General features: G+C 41.7%; 1 protein-coding gene and 1 pseudogene across 1 annotated transcript; one reads left to right on the forward strand and one right to left on the reverse strand.

Moving 5' to 3' along the window:
- Positions 1–5,830: 5,830 nt before the first annotated feature.
- On the forward strand, positions 5,831–10,054 carry LOC117972153 (phospholemman-like). Its single transcript, XM_059011256.1, has 7 exons — positions 5,831–6,162; positions 7,190–7,327; positions 7,825–7,860; positions 8,124–8,198; positions 8,329–8,368; positions 8,465–8,535; positions 8,948–10,054. Exons 1-6 carry the CDS (start codon positions 6,138–6,140, stop codon positions 8,532–8,534), a joined length of 384 nt encoding a protein of 127 aa, XP_058867239.1. The 5' UTR covers positions 5,831–6,137; the 3' UTR covers position 8,535; positions 8,948–10,054.
- A 3,470-nt stretch (positions 10,055–13,524) lies between these two features.
- LOC117972150 (NF-kappa-B inhibitor delta-like) lies at positions 13,525–25,009 on the reverse strand (annotated as a pseudogene).
- Between the last annotated feature and the right edge of the window lie 1,500 nt (positions 25,010–26,509).

The following is a 26,509-nucleotide window of genomic DNA, read 5'->3' on the forward strand; positions in this document are numbered from 1 at the left end:
TCTTCCCAAAACCAATAAATTAATTCATGTATCTATTTAGGCATTCATTATTTCATTAATGAACCATTTCTTATATAATTCGTTTTTTAAATGTCGTCGTCTTCTTCTTCCACTTTCGGTTTCTCAAAAAAAGAAAACTCTTCCTTTTAAACCCGTTGTAATTAACTGGAGAAATTGCCAGGTATGGAAATGGAGCAAACCTCGCCCCAGCTTCAGTCTACAATGACCAGCCGGCTAATGCGGGTTTAACATCATCGGTGTGAACAATTCTGGACTAGATCTCATGTATACCTTATGCATAGGAGAAACTATATATATATATATATATATATATATATATATATATATATATATATATATATATATATATATATATATATATATATATATATATAGATATATAGATATATCAGATATGTTTGACTTTTTTAAATGTGTATTTTCTATTTGAGGTGAGTTTCTCAATACCAGTAAAGAATATGTACTATTTTTTTCTTTGCCGCAGCAGTTAAAGTTGATGCTGTTGACGGTAGTTTTTATGCAGGGAATGCGGTTGCCAGAACTACCCCCCTCCACCTCCCTCCTCCTCCTCCTCCTCCTCCTCCTCCTCCCCCGCAGCCCCACCAACGCTCTAATATTATGAGTATCTGCAGTGGACCGCTTTCCCATTCAATGAATGGCTGACTGATTGCAATCACGGAAGAAAAAACCTAGCACGCTACAGAGCAGAGTGCAGCGCGAGGGGTCTTGCTGAGATCAGCTCTGCTCGATTAATCAGAGTTTTCGGACCTGTCAGTCACCGCACGCCTCGCGCAGCTTATTGTATCTCCCGCGGGATGAGCCTGCATTGCACCGCACACCACCATCCGGACAGCGACCCGCTTACATCGCATCGACCCATTTCAACTGAACTGACTCGTTTTAATGATCATCGTTTTATCAAGTTCTCACCATCAAGACAGTGACGGAACCGGTTTAACACAGAGGCCGTCATTAGATAAATACATAATAATACACAACCCAATGCAAATACTGTACATGATTCAATACTGGTAAACAATACAGCGAACCCTTCCTTTGTAATTTATGAAAGTGACTCGATTACGGATCTAGTATCACACACTATGTATGTATGTATGTATGTATGTATGTATGTATGTATTTGTGTAAATCTATATATGTAGGTAGGTTTATTGATTCGTCAATAATACGCATGCATGACAAAAGGAAGTGTCGATACAATTATTTTTTTCCTTCTGCCGTCAGATTCTCTGATATGGTACTCTAACTATGAGAACAGTTGCAATTGTAACAGACTTCTCTTCACTGTGAAGTCTTTATACGCAGCTAACGATGCTGGCGAGCGACAGATCGGTGCAGAATTTGGTTGTCAGAATAAGGTTGCCTGTACAGATGTGCTGAGCGAGACGCCACGCCGATGCTGTTAACAGAACATATCCTGCCTCCGGGAGGAGAGCAATGAAAAACTCCTGAGTGATTGGTGCCGGCGTGCTGTGAAAAGAGATCGCTTTGATGTATGATACATATGAATAATACATAACCTTTGCTTTAACCAAATACTCGTCGTCATCATCGACCACATGTGCTTGCTTAATTACGGGGTTCATTTTTAAATTTCAGTCTGCAACATACAGAACAGTCTGCAACCAGCTCTCGGTGCTCTGGTATGGGTGACAGACAACGAGAGGCCCCCTAGTGGTGGGTAATGGTAGGGCGGTATGGTAACCTCGCCTCTGAGATGACGTGTCTGCGTGACCCGGTCCACCTGAATGGGTCAGTGTGTCTCACTCTCTCAAGTTGCCTCTTGTCTCTCTTACAGAAATGATAACTCACGACCAAAGCCAGTTTGAATATGGTGAGTTTGATCAACAGTAAGACCCTAACCCTAATTCTAACCCTAACTCTGTCCGTAAGGGAAGTCCAGTAGTTTTACTTTAGTTCCTTGATGCTTCTTTCTGTTTCTTGACCAGTTCAGCTCTGCTGCTTATGGGTTTTAATGTTGTTTTTTTACGTTTATTTTATTTTATTGTATTGTACTTAAAAACAAAGTGACATTAATGGTAATGCATGCATGGTTTTTTCTCCAAAAAGAAAAAAATCACTTTTTATGTTAGTCAAAAATTGAAAAAAAACAAGCAAAATTCAGTATCGTCTATTTGCCCTGAAATGTGTTTTGTTTAGCTCTGCAGACTCACCGCAAGGGGCAGACTGCCTCTGCGAGACCGCTGTCTTACCTTGTGCCATAGAGACAGGGAGTAATCTGTACAGACGCGTGATGTCAGTCAGTCAAGCAATCTTTAGTTAAATCGCCTCAAAGCACTTAACCAATCAAAACAAATAAAAACAAATACTATACAAAACAATTTAGAGGAAATACCCCTATGAATAAATCAAAGTAATCGTGCGTCTCGTCCTTTCTCAGACTACGATACGCTCAGGACCACCGGCGTGATTCTCGCCGTCATCATGTTTGTGGGCGGGATCCTTATTGCTCTGAGTAAGTATGAGGCCGGGTCCGTCTCCATTTGCTTCAGTCGATCTCTAATGATTTATACTTTCTGAGTAAATGCAGAAAAGTATGTCTGCTTTGTTTCAAGTTTTAACACTTAACAAAAAAAGTGCAGCTGTGAGACGAATAGAATGCGAGTAAAAAGATGGAATGTCACTTTCTTTCTTTCTTTCTTTCTTTCTTTCTTTCTTTCTTTCTTTCTTTCTTTCTTACAAAAAGTACTCCGGTTTTATTTTGCTTTTCATTTTTGTAATGTAAACGTTTATTTTATTACATTTTTTTTTAACAGGTAAAAAAATGAAATGTAGGAAATCTTCAAAGTAAGAGCGCCTCCTTTCCTTTCTGCGCCTGCGCATGCCGAATGCATGGTCTCTCTGAGAATGATAACCGTGCGCGAGCCCTGCGATGCACTGTCCGCCCTGCTCACTACAGCACTACCCTTAGCCCTCCAGACTAACAAAACAGCGACCCCTGGTGGTGGAGCTGGGAATGGAGCACCAGCAGAGGAACAATAGATCGGCTTTTACACAGTGGGCAGATTGCTCACGTCATACATCTGCTATGTGGGCCTTTTGCCTGCAAGTTGCCCTTCGTGGAACATAAAGGCCAATCGGTACATTGAGTCAATGGCATGCTGCTTGTCAACGATATTATCCCTTTAATGCTCAATTCTAAACCCTATTGGACAAAAGGTATTTTTCAATATTGTTATTTTGTGCTTTTTAGCTGCTCTTAAGAGAGCTGCGCACACATTCCAATTGCATCTTGCAGCAAGTAAATCGACAGCTTTCTGTAGATAGTGTGCATCCCCTGAATTTGTTGCATGTAAAAAAAGGACTTGAGAGAAGGGTACATAGAGAGCAGTTACACATTGTAATTATTAACAGGAAAATATGCAAAAAGCGTGTGCACGAACTGCAGCCTTGTGTGGACCTGTCTGATTACGTCATTGTGTTTTTTTTTTCTTTTTTTATTTGCATTGTGGCAAAAAGTCATTAGACCAAGCTCCATTCCTGAGGCGCTTCACTTGCTTCTCTGCTATAAAATGTATTTTCTGTTGCAGCGGCAGTCCAGTGGAGGACAGGCAGGCTGCAAAGACAGAAGGTGAGTCGTTGAGCTGAGAAAACAAACACGTGTGAATGTGGGCCGATGTATCATGTAAAGGGATCTTCACACAGGAGCAATAGTATATTCACAGCAACCATTGCCTATCAAGTGTAAGCTGACTATTGTACAGTAAATCTTTGTATCCACTATGTAACCTGTTTCTGTGCTTTCCCGTTGCTTGTTTTCAGTTCCGCCTCAGACTGTATAGGCAAGGGGAGGAGAGGAGGAATGCCAGCCAGCCACTGGTGCACAAGAGACAGAGGGAGAGAGGCGATGGAGGGCTATGAAAAACTGAATCAGCGCAATGTTTTATAGGATCTTGATTGGACCTGCTCACAGCACCTTAAAAGTGTTGACTTTCGAGAAAAATACTTTATTTGTGAGAGAATAAAATCAACATCTTCTGTGCAATATATATATATATATATATATATATATATATATATATATATATATATATATATATATATATATATATATAGTGTGTGTGTTTCAGCGATTGTAAAGAAGATTTGAACCTGGTTACTTTATAACACATCGTTTTCATACGCCGGCACCGGCCACCCAGTCAATAGCTTGTCTGTCGTTTGTAAACTTTTAGCACAGAATATCGGTGGGTCGAACTGCCTCGTGCACTTGCCAGCATCATCCTCTTTGCAATTTGTCCAAACAAAGCGTAGCTTTTTAGACCGGAAGCTCTGCCTGGATCTGTGAAACAAGCCGGCTCCCGTGCATGACGGAAACACTTTCTGAAGGTACTGCTTAGTGCTGAGAAGTTACTTCCTTTACTGTACCACAGCGCTACAGCCAATGATCACATCAGATACTTAGAAGCGCTAAATAGCGCTGCTGCTAGTTATTAAGTTATACACCAGTAATATTGAAGTAGTGACACTCAAGGAGGGATTATCAAGGCTTTATAATCCGTTATTTTCCTTGTTATTAGTGAAAGCAATCTTTTCACTGACCCCATTTCATTGTGATGATTTTTTTTAACATTTATGCAGTAAGAAATCTCAAAAATAAAATGAAGTAAAAAAAAAAGCAGGAAACCGTGTTGGTGTTTATAGTGCTAACACAATGGAGGAAATGGCTTTTAAAACATTGTTTGGCAATCCTCTAGTGAACAAGTGCTAATCATGGGAAGCATGTCATCTTACTAGTTATGTTCTTGGCTGTTTGGTAGTGCAAAGATTATAGTAACTAAGTAGTCATTAAAACAGTACTTTTTGGTAAGGGTAGTAAAGGTCTCTCTGCTTGAGATATGCGTATGTGTATTGTGCAATGTATGCATGAAAACAATATGTAGTACTTAATGTATGATATGAATGCACTTCTTAACTATTTGGGGGGGGGGGATCTGAAATGCCTGGGGGTGCCTGAAATCAAACCTTTATGTGTGTGTGTGTGTGTGTATATATATATAGATAGATAGATAGATAGATAGATAGATAGATATAGATAGATATATTCGACTGAGACTGCTTTTATATTAACACACGGTTCAATGATTATTTCTTTCTTCCTGTATATTAATTTTCTTTGTACCATGACATGAAAATAACAACAACTGCACAGCGATGCCACAGCAATGCTGCTACTGCATTGTATACTGTCTTTTTTTACTGTAACTAAACTGCATTTTAAAGCAGCGGTTTGGGTCTCACAGTTGAATGACAAGGTTTACAGACAGAGATGCACAGCACTCATTGGATGAAATCATTTCTTTTTTTGTTGTAAACTTTCTGTTTCAATGATGTTAATGGTCTGGTTTACTAAGCTTTTTCTCCAGTGCAAGATGTAAACCTTAACAATTAGGGTGTTAACTAAAGCAGAAGTACCCTTTAAGAGGGTACTGAACTTGTACTGGCGTGAAAACGTAATAACCTGGACCGGGTGCTGTGTCTTCCCATTCGATGCGTCATGTCATGGAAACATGTTTAACACTTACTGAATAAAGTTCTACATCAGTACAAGAAGAGCTGGAAAATGTGTTATTCATTTCTTTTTGTATTTTTATGTGACTGAACTGCTCACCCCCCCACCCCAGAAGAGAAAGGGTGCTCCCTGGTCCAGTCCAGGGAGGGCTTGAAGCATGGAGGCTGAACTGCTCCCTCCTTCCCTTCCTCACCCCTTTAAGAGAAAGGGTGCTCCCTGGTCCAATCCAGGGCAGGCTTGAAGCATGGAGGCTGAACTGCTCCCTCCTTCCCTTCCTCACCCCTTTAAGAGAAAGGGTGCTCCCTCATCCAGTCCAGGGCAGGCTTGAAGCATGGAGGCTGAACTGCTCCCTCCTTCCCTCCCTCACCCCCCTAAGAGAAAGGGCGCTTCCTTTTTATTTCCATGCCGGGAGGTTGCAGGCTAGATGACAATGGAACACCTGTTAGAGCTGCTGTGTTTTAAAAATGCATGACTAGTTAATCACTGGTACAAAAGGACATGGAGTGTTGGTCAGAGTCAGGGCTCAGAGAGAAGTGTGCTCCTACCTGACATCAACACGAACATGGAGTTCTGCACTGCACTGCTCGGTATGTAAGAGATCGATCGATCGATCTATCTGTCTGTCTGTCTGTCTGTCTGTCTGTCTGTCTGTCTGTCTGTCTGTCTGTCTATCTATCTATCTATCTCTGTCTGTCTGTCTGTCTGTCTGTCTATCTATAGAACACTTTTGTGTAAAGGAGCATTTCCCATGTGGCATAATTATGAAATTCCTGACATATATTCTGTTATATATAAAAGCTGCATCTCTCTGTTTCAACTGTATTTCCTTATACAAGTTTACCATGGGATTGTTGTAGCTTTACTATGTCTTTCCATGGTTATACAATGCCTTTACCATATTTTATCCATGTTTATTAATATGCTTTACCATAGCTTTTTTGGTCTTTACAATGCTTACCTATGCTTTACCATGCTTACTATGGGGAAACTTTCATAAGGGTTAGTCAGGAAAGGCAGACTTCATTATAGAGCTGAAAGCAGGTAACCAAATGGTATTGTACAGTAGGTGCTTCTGTAATATATAGACTAGTGCAGTGAATATTCCCTGCTCAATGCTCAGAGCTGTCGTATTGCAGCTTAACTGAAACCCAAGGGACGGAAATAGTACTGGAAGCATGGAAAGTCAGGCAGCTCTTGTGATACATTATTCATGGCCGGCCCTGTAGCTCGTGTAGGAAGCTACTGGATCGACAGCAAAAAACACTCAGGCTTCAGAGTCTGACAATCAGCTACTGAGTAGAGGGGTCTAGAATAGAGCCTGTAGAAACCTAGGGTTAGATTCTTAAAGCATTTAGAGTTAGGGTTAGGGTTAGGGTTAAAGTAAGCACCTTTTAAAAAAAAAAGAAATCCTAAAACAGCAAAAACGTGGATTTTGAAAATGTTCAAATAAATAACTCAGAAAGTTTAATTAAGAGCTACTGCATCATCTCAGTAGAAATAACCTTTTTTCTTCACAATGAGCAAAGAAACTTATTGTGTTTAAATATTACATCTTCTAGTAGTAATTCATTGAAGTATTTTTATTTAAGAGCAATATTCTTTCTCTGTCCTTAGTGATTACCGTCATGCTGCAAACCTCCTCCTGTAACTTCACATCCAGCAACACACAGTCCACACCGACACTCCTCAGCACGACTCCAGGAAGGGGAGACAGCGCCCCCAACAGCACACAAATGAGTAATGCAACAAGAGGTAGATACCGTTGCCTGATATGCGGAATACAAATGGACTTGCGTTTGTTTGTTCAGTGTATTTTTGAATCCACTACATGCTTTTGTCATGCTAGGTAAGCACGCTTTTGTTTTTAATGGGGTTTTACTGTGTTATACCAAGCTTTCACAGATTCTTTATGCTTCACCAAATGTACTTATTTTACCCTCCTGGTCAAAAGCAGACCCGGCCAGTACACTGTCAAATGGACAGCAGTGGCAGAGGCAGACACAGTGTCCATTGAAAATACCAGGTCACACAGTGGAAAGGATATCGCTGTAGAGTCGGTTTGTCTTACTGGCTGAGTGCTACTGTGCTGCATGACACACTGATTGGGTGAATGAGGGTGCAAGGGAAGCTGCTAAGATGGTTTTGCCATTAGCTTTGCTTGTAGAGAATGCTTTCAGTACACTTTCTGCATAGGAAAGACAGAGTCAGAAAGATAATATAAATGCATTTTAATTCTGTTTTCATTTTAGGAAGACAATCTGAGCAGAACACGGCGTTTGAATACGGTAAATGCACATTTTTATTTCTTACATAAAATTACTTCAGTAATACGACTACAGTAACAGTACAGAACTTAAGGGTCCAAAATACTATACGATATACAGCCTTTTTATTTATAATACCTCTGTTTTACTAACCCTAAACCCTAAAAGTTGCTTATAAGCATCCCAAAGAACTATTGCAAACTACTTCATCCCTTTATATTGGGGGTATTTCATTATATGTGGGCAGCGTGGTTTCCACTCACTGTCTCCCCCTGCTGTTGCAGACTATGTCACGCTGCGTCTCTGGGGTCTGGTGGCTGCGGGAGTGCTGGCTTTTTTAGGGATACTGATTCTTATAGGTACGTGACATCACTACTACTACTACTGCTAATAATAATAATAATAATAATAATAATAATAATAATAATAATAATAATAATAATAATAATAATAATAATAATAATCAACTGTTTCTTTATCACATTTTAGCCCACAAACCAAAATGTAGCCGTCACAGTAAAACGTTTATGTGAGTATTAAGAGTTACGTTTTACGTAAAACAAAATCTATAAAAATAGCTCAGATTTAACAATGAAATAATAAACCCCGTGTTTGCATTGCACAGAGTCCAGGAGTGGAACCCGACCCCGCGTGCTCAGCTGCTGTCAATGCGCAGATTGGATATGGATCACTGAGGTGAGTACAGTGCAGGGCCAGCAGGGAAAGCTGCATTCTGTGGATTTCTGCTGAGCTCTTGTAGTTTGTCATGTCACCACCGCCCCTTGATGGAATTACAGCCTTACAATGTATCATCCATCACTATTAAATACTCAAGCGTGCTGAATTTAGAAATTCTAAAAGCTATGTAATATATTCAATGACATGCGTTTCGACAAGGAGTCTTTTTCATTGTCTTTAAGAAGATGTTGAAGTTTTTGGAGTCTCTGTAAGTCGCCTTGGATAAAGGTGTCTGCTAAATAAACAAATAATAATAATAACAATGAAAAAGCATTTCTAAAGCCTTCTAATGTAGCTAGAGTAGACATCGCTGTTATGTTATCGTTGTTATCGCTTCTATTATAATGACAGCACCCTTTCCCTTACACAGGCCTGGCTGTCCAGAGGAAGGTGTCACTCTCCACTGAACCTCTGTCACACTCAATCAGACTCATGATCACTGCATTGGAACGGAATAGGGAATGTACTGTTAGTTTATTTATAATAATAATATCAATTTGACAACACAATGATGTTTCAGATCATTTTCATAAGGAAACACACAGCTCACATGTTAAAGTACAAAAATGTTATGTCTTTAAGACACTTGTATTTCATCTAAATTATTTCAACTGTCCGCCACTAGATGTCAGACTTTACTTCGGAAACAAAGAGATCTAGTCACACTCATTACCTCATGAGGTATTTAAAGATGTTTGTTTCAGGTCTGTTTTGATGGAATAAACTGTGTTTATATGAAATGAACACCACAACAGTCTAGAAGAGAACTGATATCAAACTTTATTCAAATCGATCATTGATTTAAACAGCTAAGAAGCTAAAGCTTTAGCTGACCCATTATGAGAAATACAGTGACTTTATTACAGGACCAAACTTGATAGGAAAACATGTTCGTGCTCTCTTCTTTCATAAGATCACAGCAGTCTTGTTTCTCCTAAACTACGGTATGCATACTGTAGTTTAGAATATGGATGTATCCTATATGTGTTAAACATCTCGGGACTGTATGGGGTTGTAAAGATGTGAGAAAATGTAGAGCTTGGTGTTTGAGATGTATTTAAAACTAAGAAGTTGCCTGACATTGTCCCATCGCTCGTGGCAACTACATCTACAAATTAAAAAAAAAAAAAAATGTCTTTGTACCTGACAGAAATAAAATCTTCACTGATTGCGCCCCTGTGTTCTCTGTGTAGATTTTGTAAGTGACAGGGAATGGCACACTTCTCAAACAAGACAACGTTATTGTATTTTCTGAACAATGAGATGCCCAATGACTCAGCTAGGAGTCGGCTACATTCAAACCTTCAAAGAAAACATCTTACTCACCACCCACAGGAATCATGCAGGCTTTCAGCTATGCCCCCCAAAGCACAGCATGCTTGGCATTGAACTGAATATTCTCTTTGTATGTCTAAATCGCATAGTTTATCAGAATCATGCATTTCAATGAGGACAAGTAGAGCCCCTCTTTCTTTACTGTGGACAGCTTTTCTCAGAACTGGTCACATTTAGCAAACTATAATCCCCAATTTGATTAAATAACAACATGTGGCAGACATGAGTCAGTTTGTGGCACCCCCCCCCCCCCCCCCCCAAAAAAAACAAGTTACTCATCAACGATGTTTGTTTTAAAGTTTACTCCTACAGACAGCTTTTAACAGCAGAAAAGGGATATTTATTGTAAAAAACACAATTGATTTTCCTAATCGAATTACCTAACAATGTGTAGCATGAGTCACGGAGGTGTCGGCCACATTAAAAACACTGTCCCCCCCCCCCTTAAGGTTTCCTGTAAACACCTATACCACTAACAACTCAAATGATAAGTCACAGAAAAGTGTACTCGTCACAAAGCAGCACCCTTTCATGATATCACAATCATTCACTTTGCTTAATAGACATTCAACTGGAATTGTTGTGTCTCCCAAGAAGCCACTGTTCCTGAAAAGAGGGCTATGTGTTCCCTCTGCTTTAATTCTGGTCTTCTGATCCATAATGCAGAGGTAAAACCAAGTCTACAGCAGCTCCCATCACACCCCAAAAATATCTCATACAACAAACTGATTGAAATGTTACATTTTAATGCTTACAGTGGAGAACAAGCAATCCATTAATATCTGCACAGAAAGTTTACATTCAGTTGGACGAGTACAACAGTTTTGACCCTCACACCTTTACTGATAACTGTACTCCTGTTGGACCTTGCACAATCATGGATAAAATGACATACATTCGCAGTACAGCTTGTCCAGTAAGGATGTACTTCAGCTGTTTGGATATTGAATACATCTGTTACATGTAATAAATCTGTTACAACTCTTAAACATCCCTAACCCTTTAACCTTTAATCTTTAACCCTGTTGAATGTGATTTTTGTTGACTTAAATTGAGTGCAACATGAACTAAAGGAACATTGTGAGTAACATTAAACTAACATATGATATGCTGCTCAACTTTTGAATCCATTTTGAATCTATAAGAAGTTTGCATTTGTTTTATATTAGTGATAATGACGCTTTAGCCATCGAAATGTAGTTACTATGGAATTAAACAGTAATTGAAACTTAGACTATGGTACTGTTCCACTATGATACTGTATGGCATGTTATATAAAACAGCAGACAGAAACATGACATTTGGGAAAACAGCAGTTTGTAATTCTGTGGGTCCACCAGCAGCAGTTAAGACACGCAATTCTCATTTTTAATGAAGTCTGAAGTCCGTGACTTTGCAGATTCAAGTAGGTTAATCTAGTATTTAAGAGCACGCCTATACTCTGTAACGTCTCCTTGGAAACAAGGAGGCTGTACAGAAGGAAACATAAGACAACTCCCTAAATATTAGGGATCATCTCTGAATAATTCTGTAAAGTTCTGCCAAATCAGAGGAGGAAACACTCCTAGCAAATCACGTAGTCTTTTATAAATCTGTATCTGCCCCTTTAAAAAATAGGGGACATCTGAAAATATAAAGATGACTCCCTAATCATTAAGGATCATCAATTAAATGTTATAAAAAAAATTAGAATCCAGAACTGCTTCTTTAAATCATAGATGCAATTTCTGACGGATTCCCTAAATCACCTACAATATAGGAGATGGCTCCCTAAGTATTAGAGGTCCTGTACAAAGCCTGTAGACTACTCCTTAAAAATGAGGGTCTTTTCAAATACACTGTGACTATATGGTTTTATGTAACACACTGTATAAAACTACAGCCTAGTTTTGGATGGTGAGAGAGTTATCAGTTGAGTGCAATTGGTTATTTTTGAGAAGACTGGGACTAAAATTAGAAAGTGACATATTAATTGCTCAACACGATGTTAATAATTTGAATGCCTGAATGAACACTTCGGACAACCCCTTGTTTGAATGCATGCCTGATACATGTGATCAACATCATGTGTTACAAAGAAACATGGAATGAATCTGCAGGAATTAACAGGGGGCTGAATTCAAAATGAATGACTTCTGAACTCAGAGGAAGTGCAGAAGATATTCAGGTGTTATTCCTGTGGGATTCATTAGGGATTTGCAGATGAAATGACACCACATTACAGACCAACAAAAACAACTAATAAAATAAATAAGAAAACAGAAAGTCCTGTTTGAAGCTGAAGGCCCATTACCGCACTGATACAGTTACATGAATCACTCCCATCATGACCAATATGATCCTAGCAGGGAGGGGAATTTTGTGTTTTGATTAAGATAGTTATTTATTTACTTGTTTCTTTTTCACAAATAAGTCACTGTCTTGATGTCACACCAAGTTGCTGTAATGAAACGATTTCACAGAAATCAGATCTGTTCTGAGGAGGGGGGGGGGGAGTCCTCATGGTTAGGTATATATTTACCTGTTTAGTCTGGCATGCAAACCTTGGGGATCACATACTGATTCATAGGGGCTTTATACTGCCTGGGAATATCATATTTTTCCAGCAGGGGTACTGTGGAGAGAGCCTTCAAACAACGAGAGCTCTCCAGGCACTACTTACACGAAAATATTAATAATAGTTACAATTTTTTTAGTGGATCTCTCTTCATCCAATCCAGTAGTATCTCCCCCCTCCTCTGTTTCCTAATGGTGAAGCTGCTGTACTACAATACAGAGACAATGAACACACTGAAGGCCAGTTTTAAAAGAAGTGAGATAGCTGGTATGTATTGTATTTAGTGAAGTCAAGGGATAACCTCCACATGTCCCTAATATTCCACTTAGATCATTATTTGCCAGGCTTATTAACTATTCCAGAAAAAAACATGCTTCTGAAAAGACTCCTCAAGTGAGGTGCAGGAGAAGCATATTAGCATTCTGTTGGGCAACAAAGCTAGTATGTGAAGCCCATTCTTCCCCATGTCACTTTCTCATAATCAGTTAGTATGGTTGGCAAGTTTGGCAAATGATGATCTGAGCAGAAACAACAGAAGAGAATTGTACAGAATGCTCACAATAGGATATTAAAGGAAATGAAATATTAGGAAACTGCATCACCATTGTACCTTCAGTGTGTTCTAACTATCATCCTGTTTACAGTTCAACTCCACCATGGAAGAGGTCTTGTAAAAAACATCAAACTCAGCAGTACTGTAATCACCCATCGTCTCTTTGCAAGCCAGCTTGAATTAGAAAATGCAAATCCTTCTCTAATGCTTCACCGGGTTTCTGTAAAAGCTACTCTTTTGCATGCAGTACAATACATGAAGATTATTTTCCAACAAACACTGTTAACATTCAAAACCAGCTTTCTAATAAAAGCAAATGGAATAAACCTGACGATAAAAAAAAACCACAAATATTAAATATCATAACTTAGTAACGTGTACATGAGCAGTTTAATAAATAAGAAGATATTACTACTTGGATTCTGAAGCTCTCGGTGGGAGATACGGTACATTCTTCCAGGAGATGCCGGAAAGATACGTCGGGGACTGAAAATAGTCCGGATCAATGTTTGTCCTATAAGGAGACGATTCTGCGACGAGAGGATGACATCACTCTGCCCTTTTTCAGGATGTGCTTGAGCTAGTAGACAGGGAAGCACAATCAATATCACCCACCTCTTCAATATCACACCCCTTCAATATCACACCCTTCAATATCACCCACCTCTTCAATATCAACCACCCCTTCAACATCAACCATCCCTTCACAAACTCACAGGAAGTTTCAGTTAGTGTCAGATGATGAAGGCACATGTTTGACCACTCCGGGGTGAGCCACAGTTGGGCTTAATAAGAGGATTTCCAGGACCAGTACATTCAACTGGATTCATCAACCACTTATTATTAGGTGGACCCCTTGAGCAAGCATGTATAGATGGTCACTGTGTGGCTGCATGCGTACAGCACTGGGTGTGCGTGTTCTCTGTTCTCACTCTGTGACTGCATGCGTACAGCACTGGGTGTGTGTGTTCTCTGTTCTCACTCTATGACTGCATGCGTACAGCACTGGGTGTGTGTGTTCTCTGTTCTCACTCTATGACTGCATGCGTACAGCACTGGGTGTGCGTGTTCTCTGTTCTCACTCTGTGACTGCATGCGTACAGCACTGGGTGTGCGTGTTCTCTGTTCTCACTCTGTGACTGCATGCGTACAGCCCTGGGTGTGTGTGTTCTCTGTTCTCACTCTATGACTGCATGCGTACAGCACTGGGTGTGCGTGTTCTCTGTTCTCACTCTGTGACTGCATGCGTACAGCACTGGGTGTGTGTGTTCTCTGTTCTCACTCTGTGACTGCATGCGTACAGCCCTGGGTGTGTGTGTTCTCTGTTCTCACTCTATGACTGCATGCGTACAGCACTGGGTGTGCGTGTTCTCTGTTCTCACTCTATGACTGCATGCGTACAGCACTGGGTGTGCGTGTTCTCTGTTCTCACTCTGTGACTGCATGCGTACAGCCCTGGGTGTGTGTGTTCTCTGTTCTCACTCTATGACTGCATGCGTACAGCACTGGGTGTGCGTGTTCTCTGTTCTCACTCTGTGACTGCATGCGTACAGCCCTGGGTGTGTGTGTTCTCTGTTCTCACTCTATGACTGCATGCGTACAGCATTGGGTGTGTGTGTTCTCTGTTCTCACTCTGTGACTGCATGCGTACAGCACTGGGTGTGTGTGTGTTTTCAGACTCACCTGTTCGCCCCTCTCTCCAGGCTGCAGCAGGTGGGCTGCCTGGTCATTCTCCAGGTTGCGGATGCTGGGATCGGCCCCCCGGCTCAGCAGCAGGCGCACAATGTCCTCCTGGTAGCAGTGACCATGGAGCCCGGCCGCCATGTGCAGTGCAGTGTTGCCATGGGCCTGCAGAGGGAGACAACGAGTTAGAGCGGAGCCAGTGAAGAGAATGGGCCTGAACCTGCAATGAGCTGTAATCCCAAAAACCTGAACCTGCACTGAGCTGTAACCCCACAAACAGGGTTAGAACAGAACTGTTGCATTCCTTTATACCTCCAAACACCACTTAAAATAAGCACAGTTAAAACATGGTGAAGCACATGATAAGTCCCTTGTATAAGCATAAGGAAAACTATAGAACTTACTGTTCAAATGTGCCATGGTAAACTTGTATTGGGCTACCTATATGTTATAGTGCCCACTCTGAAGAACCTCTGTATCTAACGTTAAATCAACTGGTGCATATAAACGACCAACCATCTACAAAGACCACTGAGTCCCCTGACTCTTTTTTTAATTAACTGGTGTCATCAGTACTGGAAGTAAACCATTACAACTCAGCAGCAGATATAATCGAGCATATTCTGCCCTGGGAGTATCATCATGCCTGATTATATCCCCTCCATGATTGAGTCAAGTCTGTAGGGAGCGGAGAGGACCTCTGCCTACCTTCATGTTGACAAAGTTGTACATTTCAGGGTAGTTGAGCTCCAAGAGGAATTGAACCAGAGGCAAGTTCCCCTCCTTCACAGCCAAGTGAAGCGCAGTCTTATTGCTCTTTATATCCTGAAACGAGAGAGAGAGAGAAAGCAGCAAGAAGCACAGTTAGATATGGTAAGAAACACGCAGCAGTCTTTAAATAAATATGATGTCAACTTTCGGAATTTGGAATTTCCATTTTTTGCAACCCCTAGTCAACAGTTATCCTTGAATTATGACATGAATTTAGGTTGAGATACTGTAAGTTTGGCCTGTGGTTTGAAAGACAGTAATTGTGTCAGATAGAAGGAGAAAATTAGGAACATTAAAATGAAAGAACAACATAAGAAAGGTTTGTGAATAAGAAGAGGCTTTCTTGGTCATCCAGACTATTTGCCCCTACTAAGGGGATATAATATAACAGTACAGAATGTAATAGTGAGTGATATCCAGAGGGCATCGCTCTCCTCACCTGGCTGATGGGTGAAGCTCCGTGCTGCAGGAGCAGGTGAATGCAGCTCAGCTTGTCCTGGGCCTGGCTCTGCACATCTGGCTGGGAAGCCAGGCTCTTCAGGGTGGAGCTGTGAGAGATGACAGCACAGTGCAGCGGGGTCAGGCCTGGCCAGGGACACAGAGAGACACACAAAGGGGTTATCCCAGAACTTACACTTACTACCCACTGAGATGAAGAGTGTATGTGGGACTGTTTCTGAGATCATTATTAAGGTGCAGAGCGAGAGTGCTGGAAAGCTGAGAATGGAGTGTCTCATCTGGTGCTCATATTGAGGTGCAGGGTAATGACTGTACTCAGGAACTGAGAATTGGGTTTTTAGACTAATGCTCATTATTAACACATGGAGGAATGGCAGTGATGGAGATCTGAGACTCAAGTATTTTAATCAGTTCCAAACCTACCTTCAAAGTTGCGAATCTCCAGATCAACTGGCATGCTTAGTCCTCCATACAGAACAGCCTGAAAAGAAATGCTGGTCAGTATTTGGTAAAAGCTTGGTGACACATGGCATCGGTAGCAGCGTTTATTCTTGGGATTGTCGCAGAGTTGGGATCTCTCACCTGCATGACGGCAGGGAAGCCATACGTTGCCGCGAGGTGGAGAGCCGTCTGCCCCTTGATATCACAGGCATTGACATCAGCGCCCAGAGAAATCAGGTCCTGGACGATCGCAGGCTGATTGGCTGTGACTGCTACCAGCAGAGGAGTCTGGGATAGAAGAAGACAATGACAATGTTGAATGGAAATGTATGTATGTATGTGCCCACAGGATAAATCAAAGCTTATGTTGTTGCTTCTTGACTACAAAAAAAAAATATCAGTGTTTAACAGATCATATAAATTACACTGATATTAAAGAATAAGCCGTATAAACTTTGATCATTGAGAGTACAAGAAACCTGATAAACATGCAAACTCAAGCTGTGCAGCAAAATAGCTGAGCGTATTCGTTACGCATTACATTTAAATATCATACGTAAATCGTATTTCTTTCAATGCGTAAAACACCCAGTGTGCTGATTGAGACGACTGCAAACCCTTTCACATCTCCATTCTCTTCCAATGCTATTTTGCAGACTCCTGTATTCAGCCCATTCTCACCTTCCCCTTGTGCTCTTTAGAGTCCAGCTTTCCCAGCTCACGGAGGTGCTCCGCAGCTGCATACGCAAACTCTCTCAAGCCCTTTGCTGTGTAGATGTGCAGAATCCTGCAGGTCAAAGATAAAAATACATTGAGCTTTACCTGACACAGTGCACAGCGTGCATCATTAGAAACGTGACAGGGTCAATGTTACTGATCGAAAAACTGGGCTGACAATCACGCTGCAAATCAGGAAAAGTAACGTCACTTACTAAACATACTTGAGCAGCTTTTGAAAATGCACGTCTTTAGCAATTTATTATTATTATTATTTATTTATTAGCAGACGTAATGTCACTCAAAGTCAACTAGCGATCAATACTCAAAATGACTGACACTAGAGGGTGCCAAACTAACGTTCACGGTCCGTTTCTAAATACGTCCGTCACATTTTCTTGGTCGTACTTTAAATATCTTCAAGCCAATTGTAAAGGTATCCACTCACGTGTCTCCGTCCTCGTCCTGCCACACCTTCTTGCTGATGTCCAATCTCTGGATGAACATCCTGGCCGCCTCCAGCTGCCCGCCGTCCATCTGCATCGCGGATGCCCCGAAGAGGTGGATCCCCGAGGTCCCCTGGCACTGCCCTCCTGTCTGCTGTGGCCAGTGGAAGCTGGAGGCTTGGGGCAAAGCCATAGCTGCCAATGGAGATGACACATGTTCATCCTGGAACCGAGAAAAGCAAGTAGAAGCACACTGGTCAACTGGTGACCTACAATAACATGTAGGTGTCTGTTATCGTCTTAATAGTGGTGGATCAAAATACCATTTAGTTTATTCAAATAGGACTCTCCCATACCCTGTTTGTCTCTATAAATAAATTAATCTCCAATAAGCCATTATATGTATTGAATCTCCTTACAAAATGATGCAATTCGGGGGGCGTCTGCACGGGGCCGTAGCTGCTGCTCATGGGCGGGTATGTGCCGGGGATGGGGGGGCTGTAATGGAAATATTCTTCCTGGGGGTAGTAGTTCTGCTGGGTGGGAGGAGATTGCTGGGATTGCTGCCATTCATTAAACCCAGTCTGGGGGACAGGACCAGCGGCACCCATGCTTTCAGGGAAGCTACTCTGACCTGAAATGTGTAAGGAAATACAGTCAGTACAAGCACACAACACTAAGGACTGCTGCAGCAACTGGTTATTGAAAATAATAGAAACAGGGCTTTGAAAACTGAGGATACTCTTTAAACTGCTCATCTACAAGGTGGATTTAGTTCATCAACACAGGCTTTAAAAAAGTAACTTATTCTCACCTGGTTGGATAGCTTGAACTGGTGTTGGCACCTGTAGACAGACAATGAAAACAAAGAATGAAGAAGTAATACTGACACCACATGAAGTGTATCTTAAAATGATCGCGACTCCTTGACAGCTTGTCATACCAGTCGGGGAGATATCTTTTGCTAAGCCTCTGAACAGAACACAGGTTTCAACATGGCCTCTTCAACTAGACAGAGTCTGGGCTAGGGATCAATACACTTCATGATTCCATGCCTGTGTATTCCACGCCACTCAATCAATACACTTCATGATTCCATGCCTGTGTATTCCATGCCACTCAATCAATACACTTCATGATTCCATGACTGTGTATTCCATGCCATTCAATCAATACACTTCATGATTCCATGCCTGTGTATTCCATGCCACTCAATCAATACACTTCATGATTCCATGCCTGTGTATTCCATGCCATTCAATCAATACACTTCATGATTCCATGCCTGTGTATTCCATGCCACTCAATCAATACACTTCATGATTCCATGCCTGTGTATTCCATGTCACTCAATCATTAAAGGCAGTCGATACTGACAGGCTCTTAAAGTTGTTTTAATGGAACAATTTACAAAGAAGGCTACAAAAATGAAAATGGTGCTTTTCAAAATGCTATATATTCCATGTTGTTTAAACAGTCCCTCCCAGCCACACTTGGACTCACTGAGGGGCCGGCAGCGGGGGTCCCAGTGCTTGCAGAGGTGGTCTCTCGCTTGCGCTTCTGCTCCAGCAGTTTCTTTACAGTGGGTGGAGGGTAACACAGCTTCTCCTTTGGCGCTGAGAGAGACAGAGACAGAGAGTCAGCCTTTTCCTCTTTCACACAGAGAACACTTTCACAGATGTAAGCAGTCTGTAAAACCCCAGAAAATAACTGTTGAACATCACACCACCACACACTCCAGCATTCCTCTATAGACAATGTGCAGATACTTACAATTTCCATGTGAAAAAAGCAGCCGCAAAGGTTAGGGTTCTGACTCGTTCAGTCAGGTTTCACAGCACAGTATATGACTATTTTTACACACAAAAAAAACATACATTATATATTTAAACGCACTGCACTGTGATTACTTTTCTTTCTACACAGCTCAAGAAAGGCTTTTGTCCAAAACATCCAGAAATAAATGATTTTTGAATCAATTACATTTTTGTGTAGATTAAAAAAAAAAGTTTTTCATTTTTTTCATTTTTGTACACTGCAATTGTACCTCCTTTCAAACACACACACACACACACACACACATATATTATATAAATAATGTAGCTAGTTGTACTACTGAATTGATGTCATTTTTTAAATGTTGATAAAATAAGTGAGACTGTTGAATAAACGGTTAGTGAATAAAGTATTCGATATTTAGAAAATAGTAAGAATCCTGTCCTCTGTGCTGTTTTCAGACTGGCTCGCTCAGCCCCTCACCTGTGACAGAGTTTCCATGTGACAGGGAACTCATCTAGTCTGGCTCTGGGGTATTCAGAGGAACAGCCTTGTGCCTGTATGCAGGTCTGACTCTTGGAAAAGCAGAATGAATAGCAAGGTAATAAAACCACTGTTCACCTGGGGTGCATTTTCCTCCCGCTCACTCTCTCCATGCTCTCTATCTCACGCTTTCTGTTCCAGACAAAATAGAGACAGTGGAGATTTCCTAGCGCCAACCAAAGAGGTGGTAGTGGGGGGGGGGGGGGGGGGGGGGGGGGGGGAGGTTTCTCAGAAAAAAGACTTGAAATTTCCGCCCGAGAAAAGAAATATACTAAAAAAACTTGAAGAGACTTCAGAAAAAGTGTGAGAAACGCATTCCATATGGAAACAGGTGGCAGTACCTGTGATTATCTAGAAAGCCGTCTGTGTGGAGTGATAATGTTTTTCTGTGACGCTGTCAATCTTCCTTCCTGCTGCCGTTACGCTGTGCGGCTCGCTGGCTGCGTTATCGACTTCCTGTGAGAAACACGCTTCCCTTCAACGACTCACCGCACTACTACATAGAAACCAGAAAACAGACAATGCTTCTTTTTTCATTGCTAGACAAGTCTTTCCCATACTGAAAGAAAGCTGTTCAGTATGATGCCTACAATTATTTGAAATTAGGACAGATTACGTAATTCAGACCCTAACAAGAGTTCTCCATAGTAACAAGGCAAAGTGTGATAAAACACAGGAACACTTTGTACAGCACAGGGAGGTGTGATAAAACACAGGAAAGCTTTGTACAGCACAGGGAGGTGTGATAAAACACAGGTACACTATGTAGAGCACAGGGAGCTGTGATAAAGCACAGGTAAGCATTGTACAGAACAGGGAGGCATGATAAAACACAGGTAAGCATTGTACAGCACAGGGAGGTGTGATAAAGCACAGGTAAGCATTCTACAGCACAGGGAGGTGTGATAAAACACAGGTACGCTTTGTAGAGCACAGGGAGCTGTGATAAATCACAGGTAAGCATTGTACAGCACAGGGAGGTGTGATAAAGCACAGGTAAGCATTGTACAGCACAGGGAGGTATGGTCAAAGGAACATGGCAAACCATGGTAAACTATGGCAAATGCAAAGTATAACCATGATAAAGCATAGGAAAACTCAAACCTACTGTGCAGATTTACTGTGGTAAGCTTTTATAAGATGCCTATTAAACAGCTTGCCTGATAAGACACCGGCAGTACAGTTTGTCTCGATACGTCACTTGTTAGAAACTTTTTTTAAAAGCCCAGTTTAATTCAATGGTATTGCTTTCATATTATCATCAATATTATGTGAATTTCGCCTTCCATTCAAACTCATTGTCAGAAAGGGAAGCTGAAGTTGCAGTTCTTTCTATTCGGTAGAGCAGCAGGGGATTCACAGGGTTTCACTAGGCTCTCCCTTTCTGTTTCCTCTTCTTATATATATAGAAATACATTTATTATTTTAGAACTTCTCTGCCTGTTGTCCCGCTAGAGCCCCCCACCCCCGTCTACAACACTGAAGGAAACCCAGATGTCTTTGAAATCCTGCCGACACCTGTTAACAGAAACCAAACACTGGACATGGGGAGCACTTTCAAGAACTCCTCCAAGCTATTTCAGGGTCATATATATTCACCACCACGACTGTAACAAAATGAGAGTTATCGGTATCATAAACAACAGAGCACCATGACCAACTGTGTAAGTGTGAGGCAGACAGACAGGCAGACAGACAGACACACACAGGCAGACAGACAGAGAGACAGACCGGCAGGCGGACAGAGAGACAGACAGAGAGACAGACCGGCAGGCGGACAGAGAGACAGAGAGACAGACAGACAGACAGACAGACCAGCAGACAGACACACAAACACACAGGCAGACAGACAGAGAGACAGACTGGCAGGCAGACAGACAGGCAGACAGACACACACAGGCAGACAGACAGAGAGACAGACCGGCAGGCGGACAGAGAGACAGACAGACAGACAGGCAGGCAGACAGACAGACCAGCAGACAGATGGACACACACACACACAGACAGGCAGACAGACAGACAGATGGACACACACACACACAGGCAGACAGACAGACAGGCAGACACACACAGGCAGTCAGTCTCTGTATACAGCACCCCCATTTGTGCAAAAGAATGTCCTTGGCAAGTTTCATCCCAATTGAATAGACGCTTCTCTAGATAGACGTAGAGCTCTGAAGCGTGACACACGCATGCACCGACAGACATGCGTCTTGAATCTACCCCCCATCGCTGTATGCAACTAGAGGGGACAATAAAAACCTAATGTCATTCTAAAACATTACAGGACTGATGAATGTTCATCCCAAGCCTCATCATAATCCAGCGACCGGCCTGAGAAGATTGAAGGTTTACACAGCGGTTTTAAGGAACACTTTAGCAAGGAAACTGCTGGTCTTACATTGACGTGTTCAATTTCACTTGCCTTACAGCAACCCAGCACCCCGAGTGTGGGGGTGAAGATATTTCCATAGGGAAAACCTTTCTGAGCAAGCTTGCTCGTTTCCACAGGCAACACATCTGATATTGTAAAGCATGCAAATGATCAAACAGTGGCATGTCTCTTTCATTCTGTTCTGTTCCACTATCCTTCATGACACTCGGCAAGGCCAGACCCATCATTTTCATACCCCTATTTATGAACGGCTCAATGAGATCAGGCCCTTTTCTTAAAGGGACACCTGAACTTGTATTATCCTAACATGTCAGCAAACGGTTTTCATGCATTCATTTACTAAAAAGAAGAGTTGTTCACCTGTTAGTAAGGTAGTGGTTAGCAGGTGTTAAACTGAAGCGTGGGAACTTCTACTTGCTTCCCTACATAAGTTCGGCTTTCCTGTTAAGATCGTTCTCTGCCTGAGAAATGAATCACGCTCAGTGCGATGCAGCCAGCATGTACATGCCCAATAGTGCAACTGCAAAAAACACAGGACCCTAATACTTACTCATTGAGAGTACAACATATACTGGGAAATAAAAATTAAATAAACACACACACACACACAACTTAATCTGGGCTTTTCTCAAGAAAATCAATAGATTATTTTTTTCTTATTTTTTTGTGTGAAGTACTGAATCGGCCAAGTGATGCCATTGTTTGGCCGATGTGTCGGCCGGGCTAAACAAGCATAAGTCTGATCCCTTTAGTCAAAACGGGACACGAAACAGAATGGGGGGGGGGGGCTAATTTTGACCGACTATAACTAATGGGGGGGGAGTTTTTGTTATGAAATACCAATAAACGCTCCCACCCACACTTACAGTATTCTCTTAGTCACTCCATTGACACAGAAGCCATATGTGTCACAAAAAGGGATCACACTGATTTATGAAGCATCTGCTTCAGTGCATGTCTTCTGATTTGTTGCCATACACAACAGAGGTACACTGAGGATCTCAAGTGTTATGTGGTTAAACAACATGACAAAATGCAATAGTCATTTATTTCTACTTTGAATTCACTTTAGAAACACAAACATAAATAAATAAATAAATAAACTTGCACAGCTATCAAAATGATTTCCCACGGTCAGGTAACTGGTACAGAAGCAGAGGTTTAATAAAAACCACAACAGTCCTTCAAAGTAAAAAAATAAATAAAAAAAGTCCGTCTCACCTTTGAAGCACAAGACGGAGTTTTGGCGATGACTGTATATTGGTGTTAAAAGAACATTTAAACATAGACGAAAGGGTGATTTCACAGCGAAAGGTTATGTTTTCTACTCATACCTGGAATTCCAGGATATTTAATATATATATATATATAAATATATATATGCATACATACATACACACACACACACGAACTGACATTTTCTTGTTAGTTTATCTGTACATTATGACGTCTGGACACGCAGAAGCCTGGCTTTGACATTCATCGTTTAAAAAATGCGTACAGTATGTATCTGTCAAGAACCTGTGGGTTTGAACGGTGCGATAAACTTTATAAAGCAAAGGAGATCGCTAGCAATGTTGCACCCAGATACAGAGAGTGGGACGGAAACCCCTGGTGCTCGGTGACTCGTTTGCGCGTGGGCGGTGGGGATTCCAGCTGCGACCTTTCCAGTTCAAAGTAGAACACTTGAGACAGAACTTCTCTAAAAAGGGGGGTGGGGTGGGGTGGGTGGGGCTCATAAAGGGTTTCCCCGTTTCCCTGTTGTTACTATTACCCCGCCCTTTGGGACCCACCCACACACAGACCCCATCCTCCCTCCAAGAAAGAGGAACAGAAACCGGCGACAGCTGCAGGTCTGCGAGGGATTCCCCACATAGGTCTGAATGTTTTTGTTTGGTCGTTCAACCTTTTAATTAAGGACAAAGTATTTAGAAATGAAAAAACAAACAAACAAAAAAATAACGTAATAAGTTAAATGACAAAAGTTTGTGTAAACCCTGGACTAGCTGGAGAATAACAGCATTGACAAAATACTTCTGCTGGAAACGTTTGCCATTGAACATGTCGTTAGGTTTCTTTCAGTATTTATAAATCGAACACCGTTGAGCGTTTAGTAGCTGTGGATGCTGTCTCTTTATACTTTTATAAAATACATACAAGAAAACGAGTCTCGTATGCCTACGTGTTTCTTCATACACAACTATGTATCTTAAAGTGATATTTAAATGTATTTTGTTTAAAAAAAACATCAATATTGCTGCCAAAGTACAGATGTCTGTCGATGCAATCGTCTGTGATAACTAGTACTGCTCGATCTGTATTACCTGAAGCAGCGAAAGTAAAACCTATACAATCTTTGTCCTAAGATATTTAATTATATCTGAGTGTCAGGCTACTGTTTATCAGTATGTTCATCTATCGAACTACCTGTACAAAAACAACATTGATAATAATAATAATAATAATAATAATAATAATAATAATAATAATAATAATAATAATAATATCGATATTTCTAATACACTCACGTTTCTGCCAGTGCATGTCAGACTCTGCTGCAATCTCAATATCCCTGGAACTCTATCACTTGGTAAATATGAATCTGTCCTTCTTTCTTCTTTCTTCCTCTGTATGGTACACTTGGAGCCTGCCCTGTGGGCGCCGCGCTGGACAGCTTTGACGCTTTGCTACACGCTTTCCCCTTCCTGCTCTTATAGAGAGGAGACACACAGATGCTGCTGCTCGTACCTCCTCTTGTTTACTGTGTCTCCTGAAGCACACGTGCACAGAACACTGACACGACTGTTTCCTCCACAACTCCCCGCCCTCCACTCAACCACGCCCCCCCCAACTCCTCTTATCACTCAATATCTGTGGGAACGAGATGATTCGGGGGACATTTCATGTACACATTCATTTCAGGATTATTAAGAAGGAATATGTTTATTGAAACGGCTTCCCATAGATGAGACTGATTGATGCTGTGTTGAGAAGTGCGATGAGATCAGCGCACACGTACCCGGGGCCTGACTGTTCAAACTCCTGGCACCCGCTCGTTTCAGCAGTATACCGGAACCAGGGCAGTTCTGAACCCCGGGATTGGGTGCTGCAGGGCTTGTGCGAGTGTTAAGCTCTGGATGTATTAGGTCTGTATGAAGAAAAAACATGAACACGAATTCCAGATTCCCACAGAGACATAAACTGCTGGCTCCCAGTCCTCAGCTCAAACAGTTAGACCACACAGTTTAACAATAAATGCAACTCAATGTGCTGTAATTAAATGGACAGGAGTCTCCCATTGTTATGCAGTATGTAGTCAATAGACAAGGACGTTTCTCCCCAAATCCATTGCACAGCCGAACGCACAGACAGGTTAACGAGCTGTCATGGTTAAAACAGACTTTGATACTTGTCAGTTGCCATGCCGACAAAAAGGGAAAGGAAACCACAGTCCTTTTTTGCAGTGACGCCTGCTCCCATTCGTTCGGTTTTCTCATTGGCGGTCAAACAAGAAGACCGTGGCATCACCCAATCAGAGGCCAGTTAGCACTGCCTGTCCCTCCCCGCCACCCACATACAAGCCCGCAGGGCTCAAAAACTGAGATACACATCTTTACCTCAGCGGCAAGACTTTAAAGCAAAGTAAGATAGGCTTTTACTGTGTATTCCTTCCAGTCCTCCGTGATCATTTTTCTTGTGGGGGCTTCAAAAGCATGTTTTTTTTTCCTTCAGTAAGCTGATGTGGAGTGGAGAATATGTCTGTACCTGCTTAGCTACATTATCAATACTTCAAACACAGTATTAAAAGCACCCAACACTGCCAGCGAAGTTAGAGCGCGGGAGTGAAATGTGTTCAGATGTATGCGGACAAGCCAGGTGTCATGGTGTAAGGTCACTCATTTACAGACCTCAAATTAGTTTCCTTACAGTGTGACCCACTACACCTAGAGCTGTGCACAACTACTCAGCAACCATCACGAGAAAGCAGAAGGTTCTCAGTGACTACACATGGGGCAGGATAGTGGGTCATGACGGATCAAGTGTGCTGCAGTGGCTTAAATCAGACCAACACGCCCCTGAGAACATGTAACAAACTGCATCGCTGAGTAAAAGAAACATCCATGTTACAATACTGCCACTGTGAGGTGAAGCAATGCTTCTTCAGATGTTTTCTGAGGGTTTAAGTTTATGATTGGGTTTGGTGCCACCTGCAGGATGAATGTGGCATTGCATTCTTTCAAAAGAACTGACAGATC

The sequence above is a fragment of the Acipenser ruthenus genome, chromosome 41, assembly GCF_902713425.1.
Source record: "Acipenser ruthenus chromosome 41, fAciRut3.2 maternal haplotype, whole genome shotgun sequence".
In the NCBI taxonomy this organism is placed as follows: Eukaryota; Metazoa; Chordata; class Actinopteri; order Acipenseriformes; family Acipenseridae; genus Acipenser; species Acipenser ruthenus.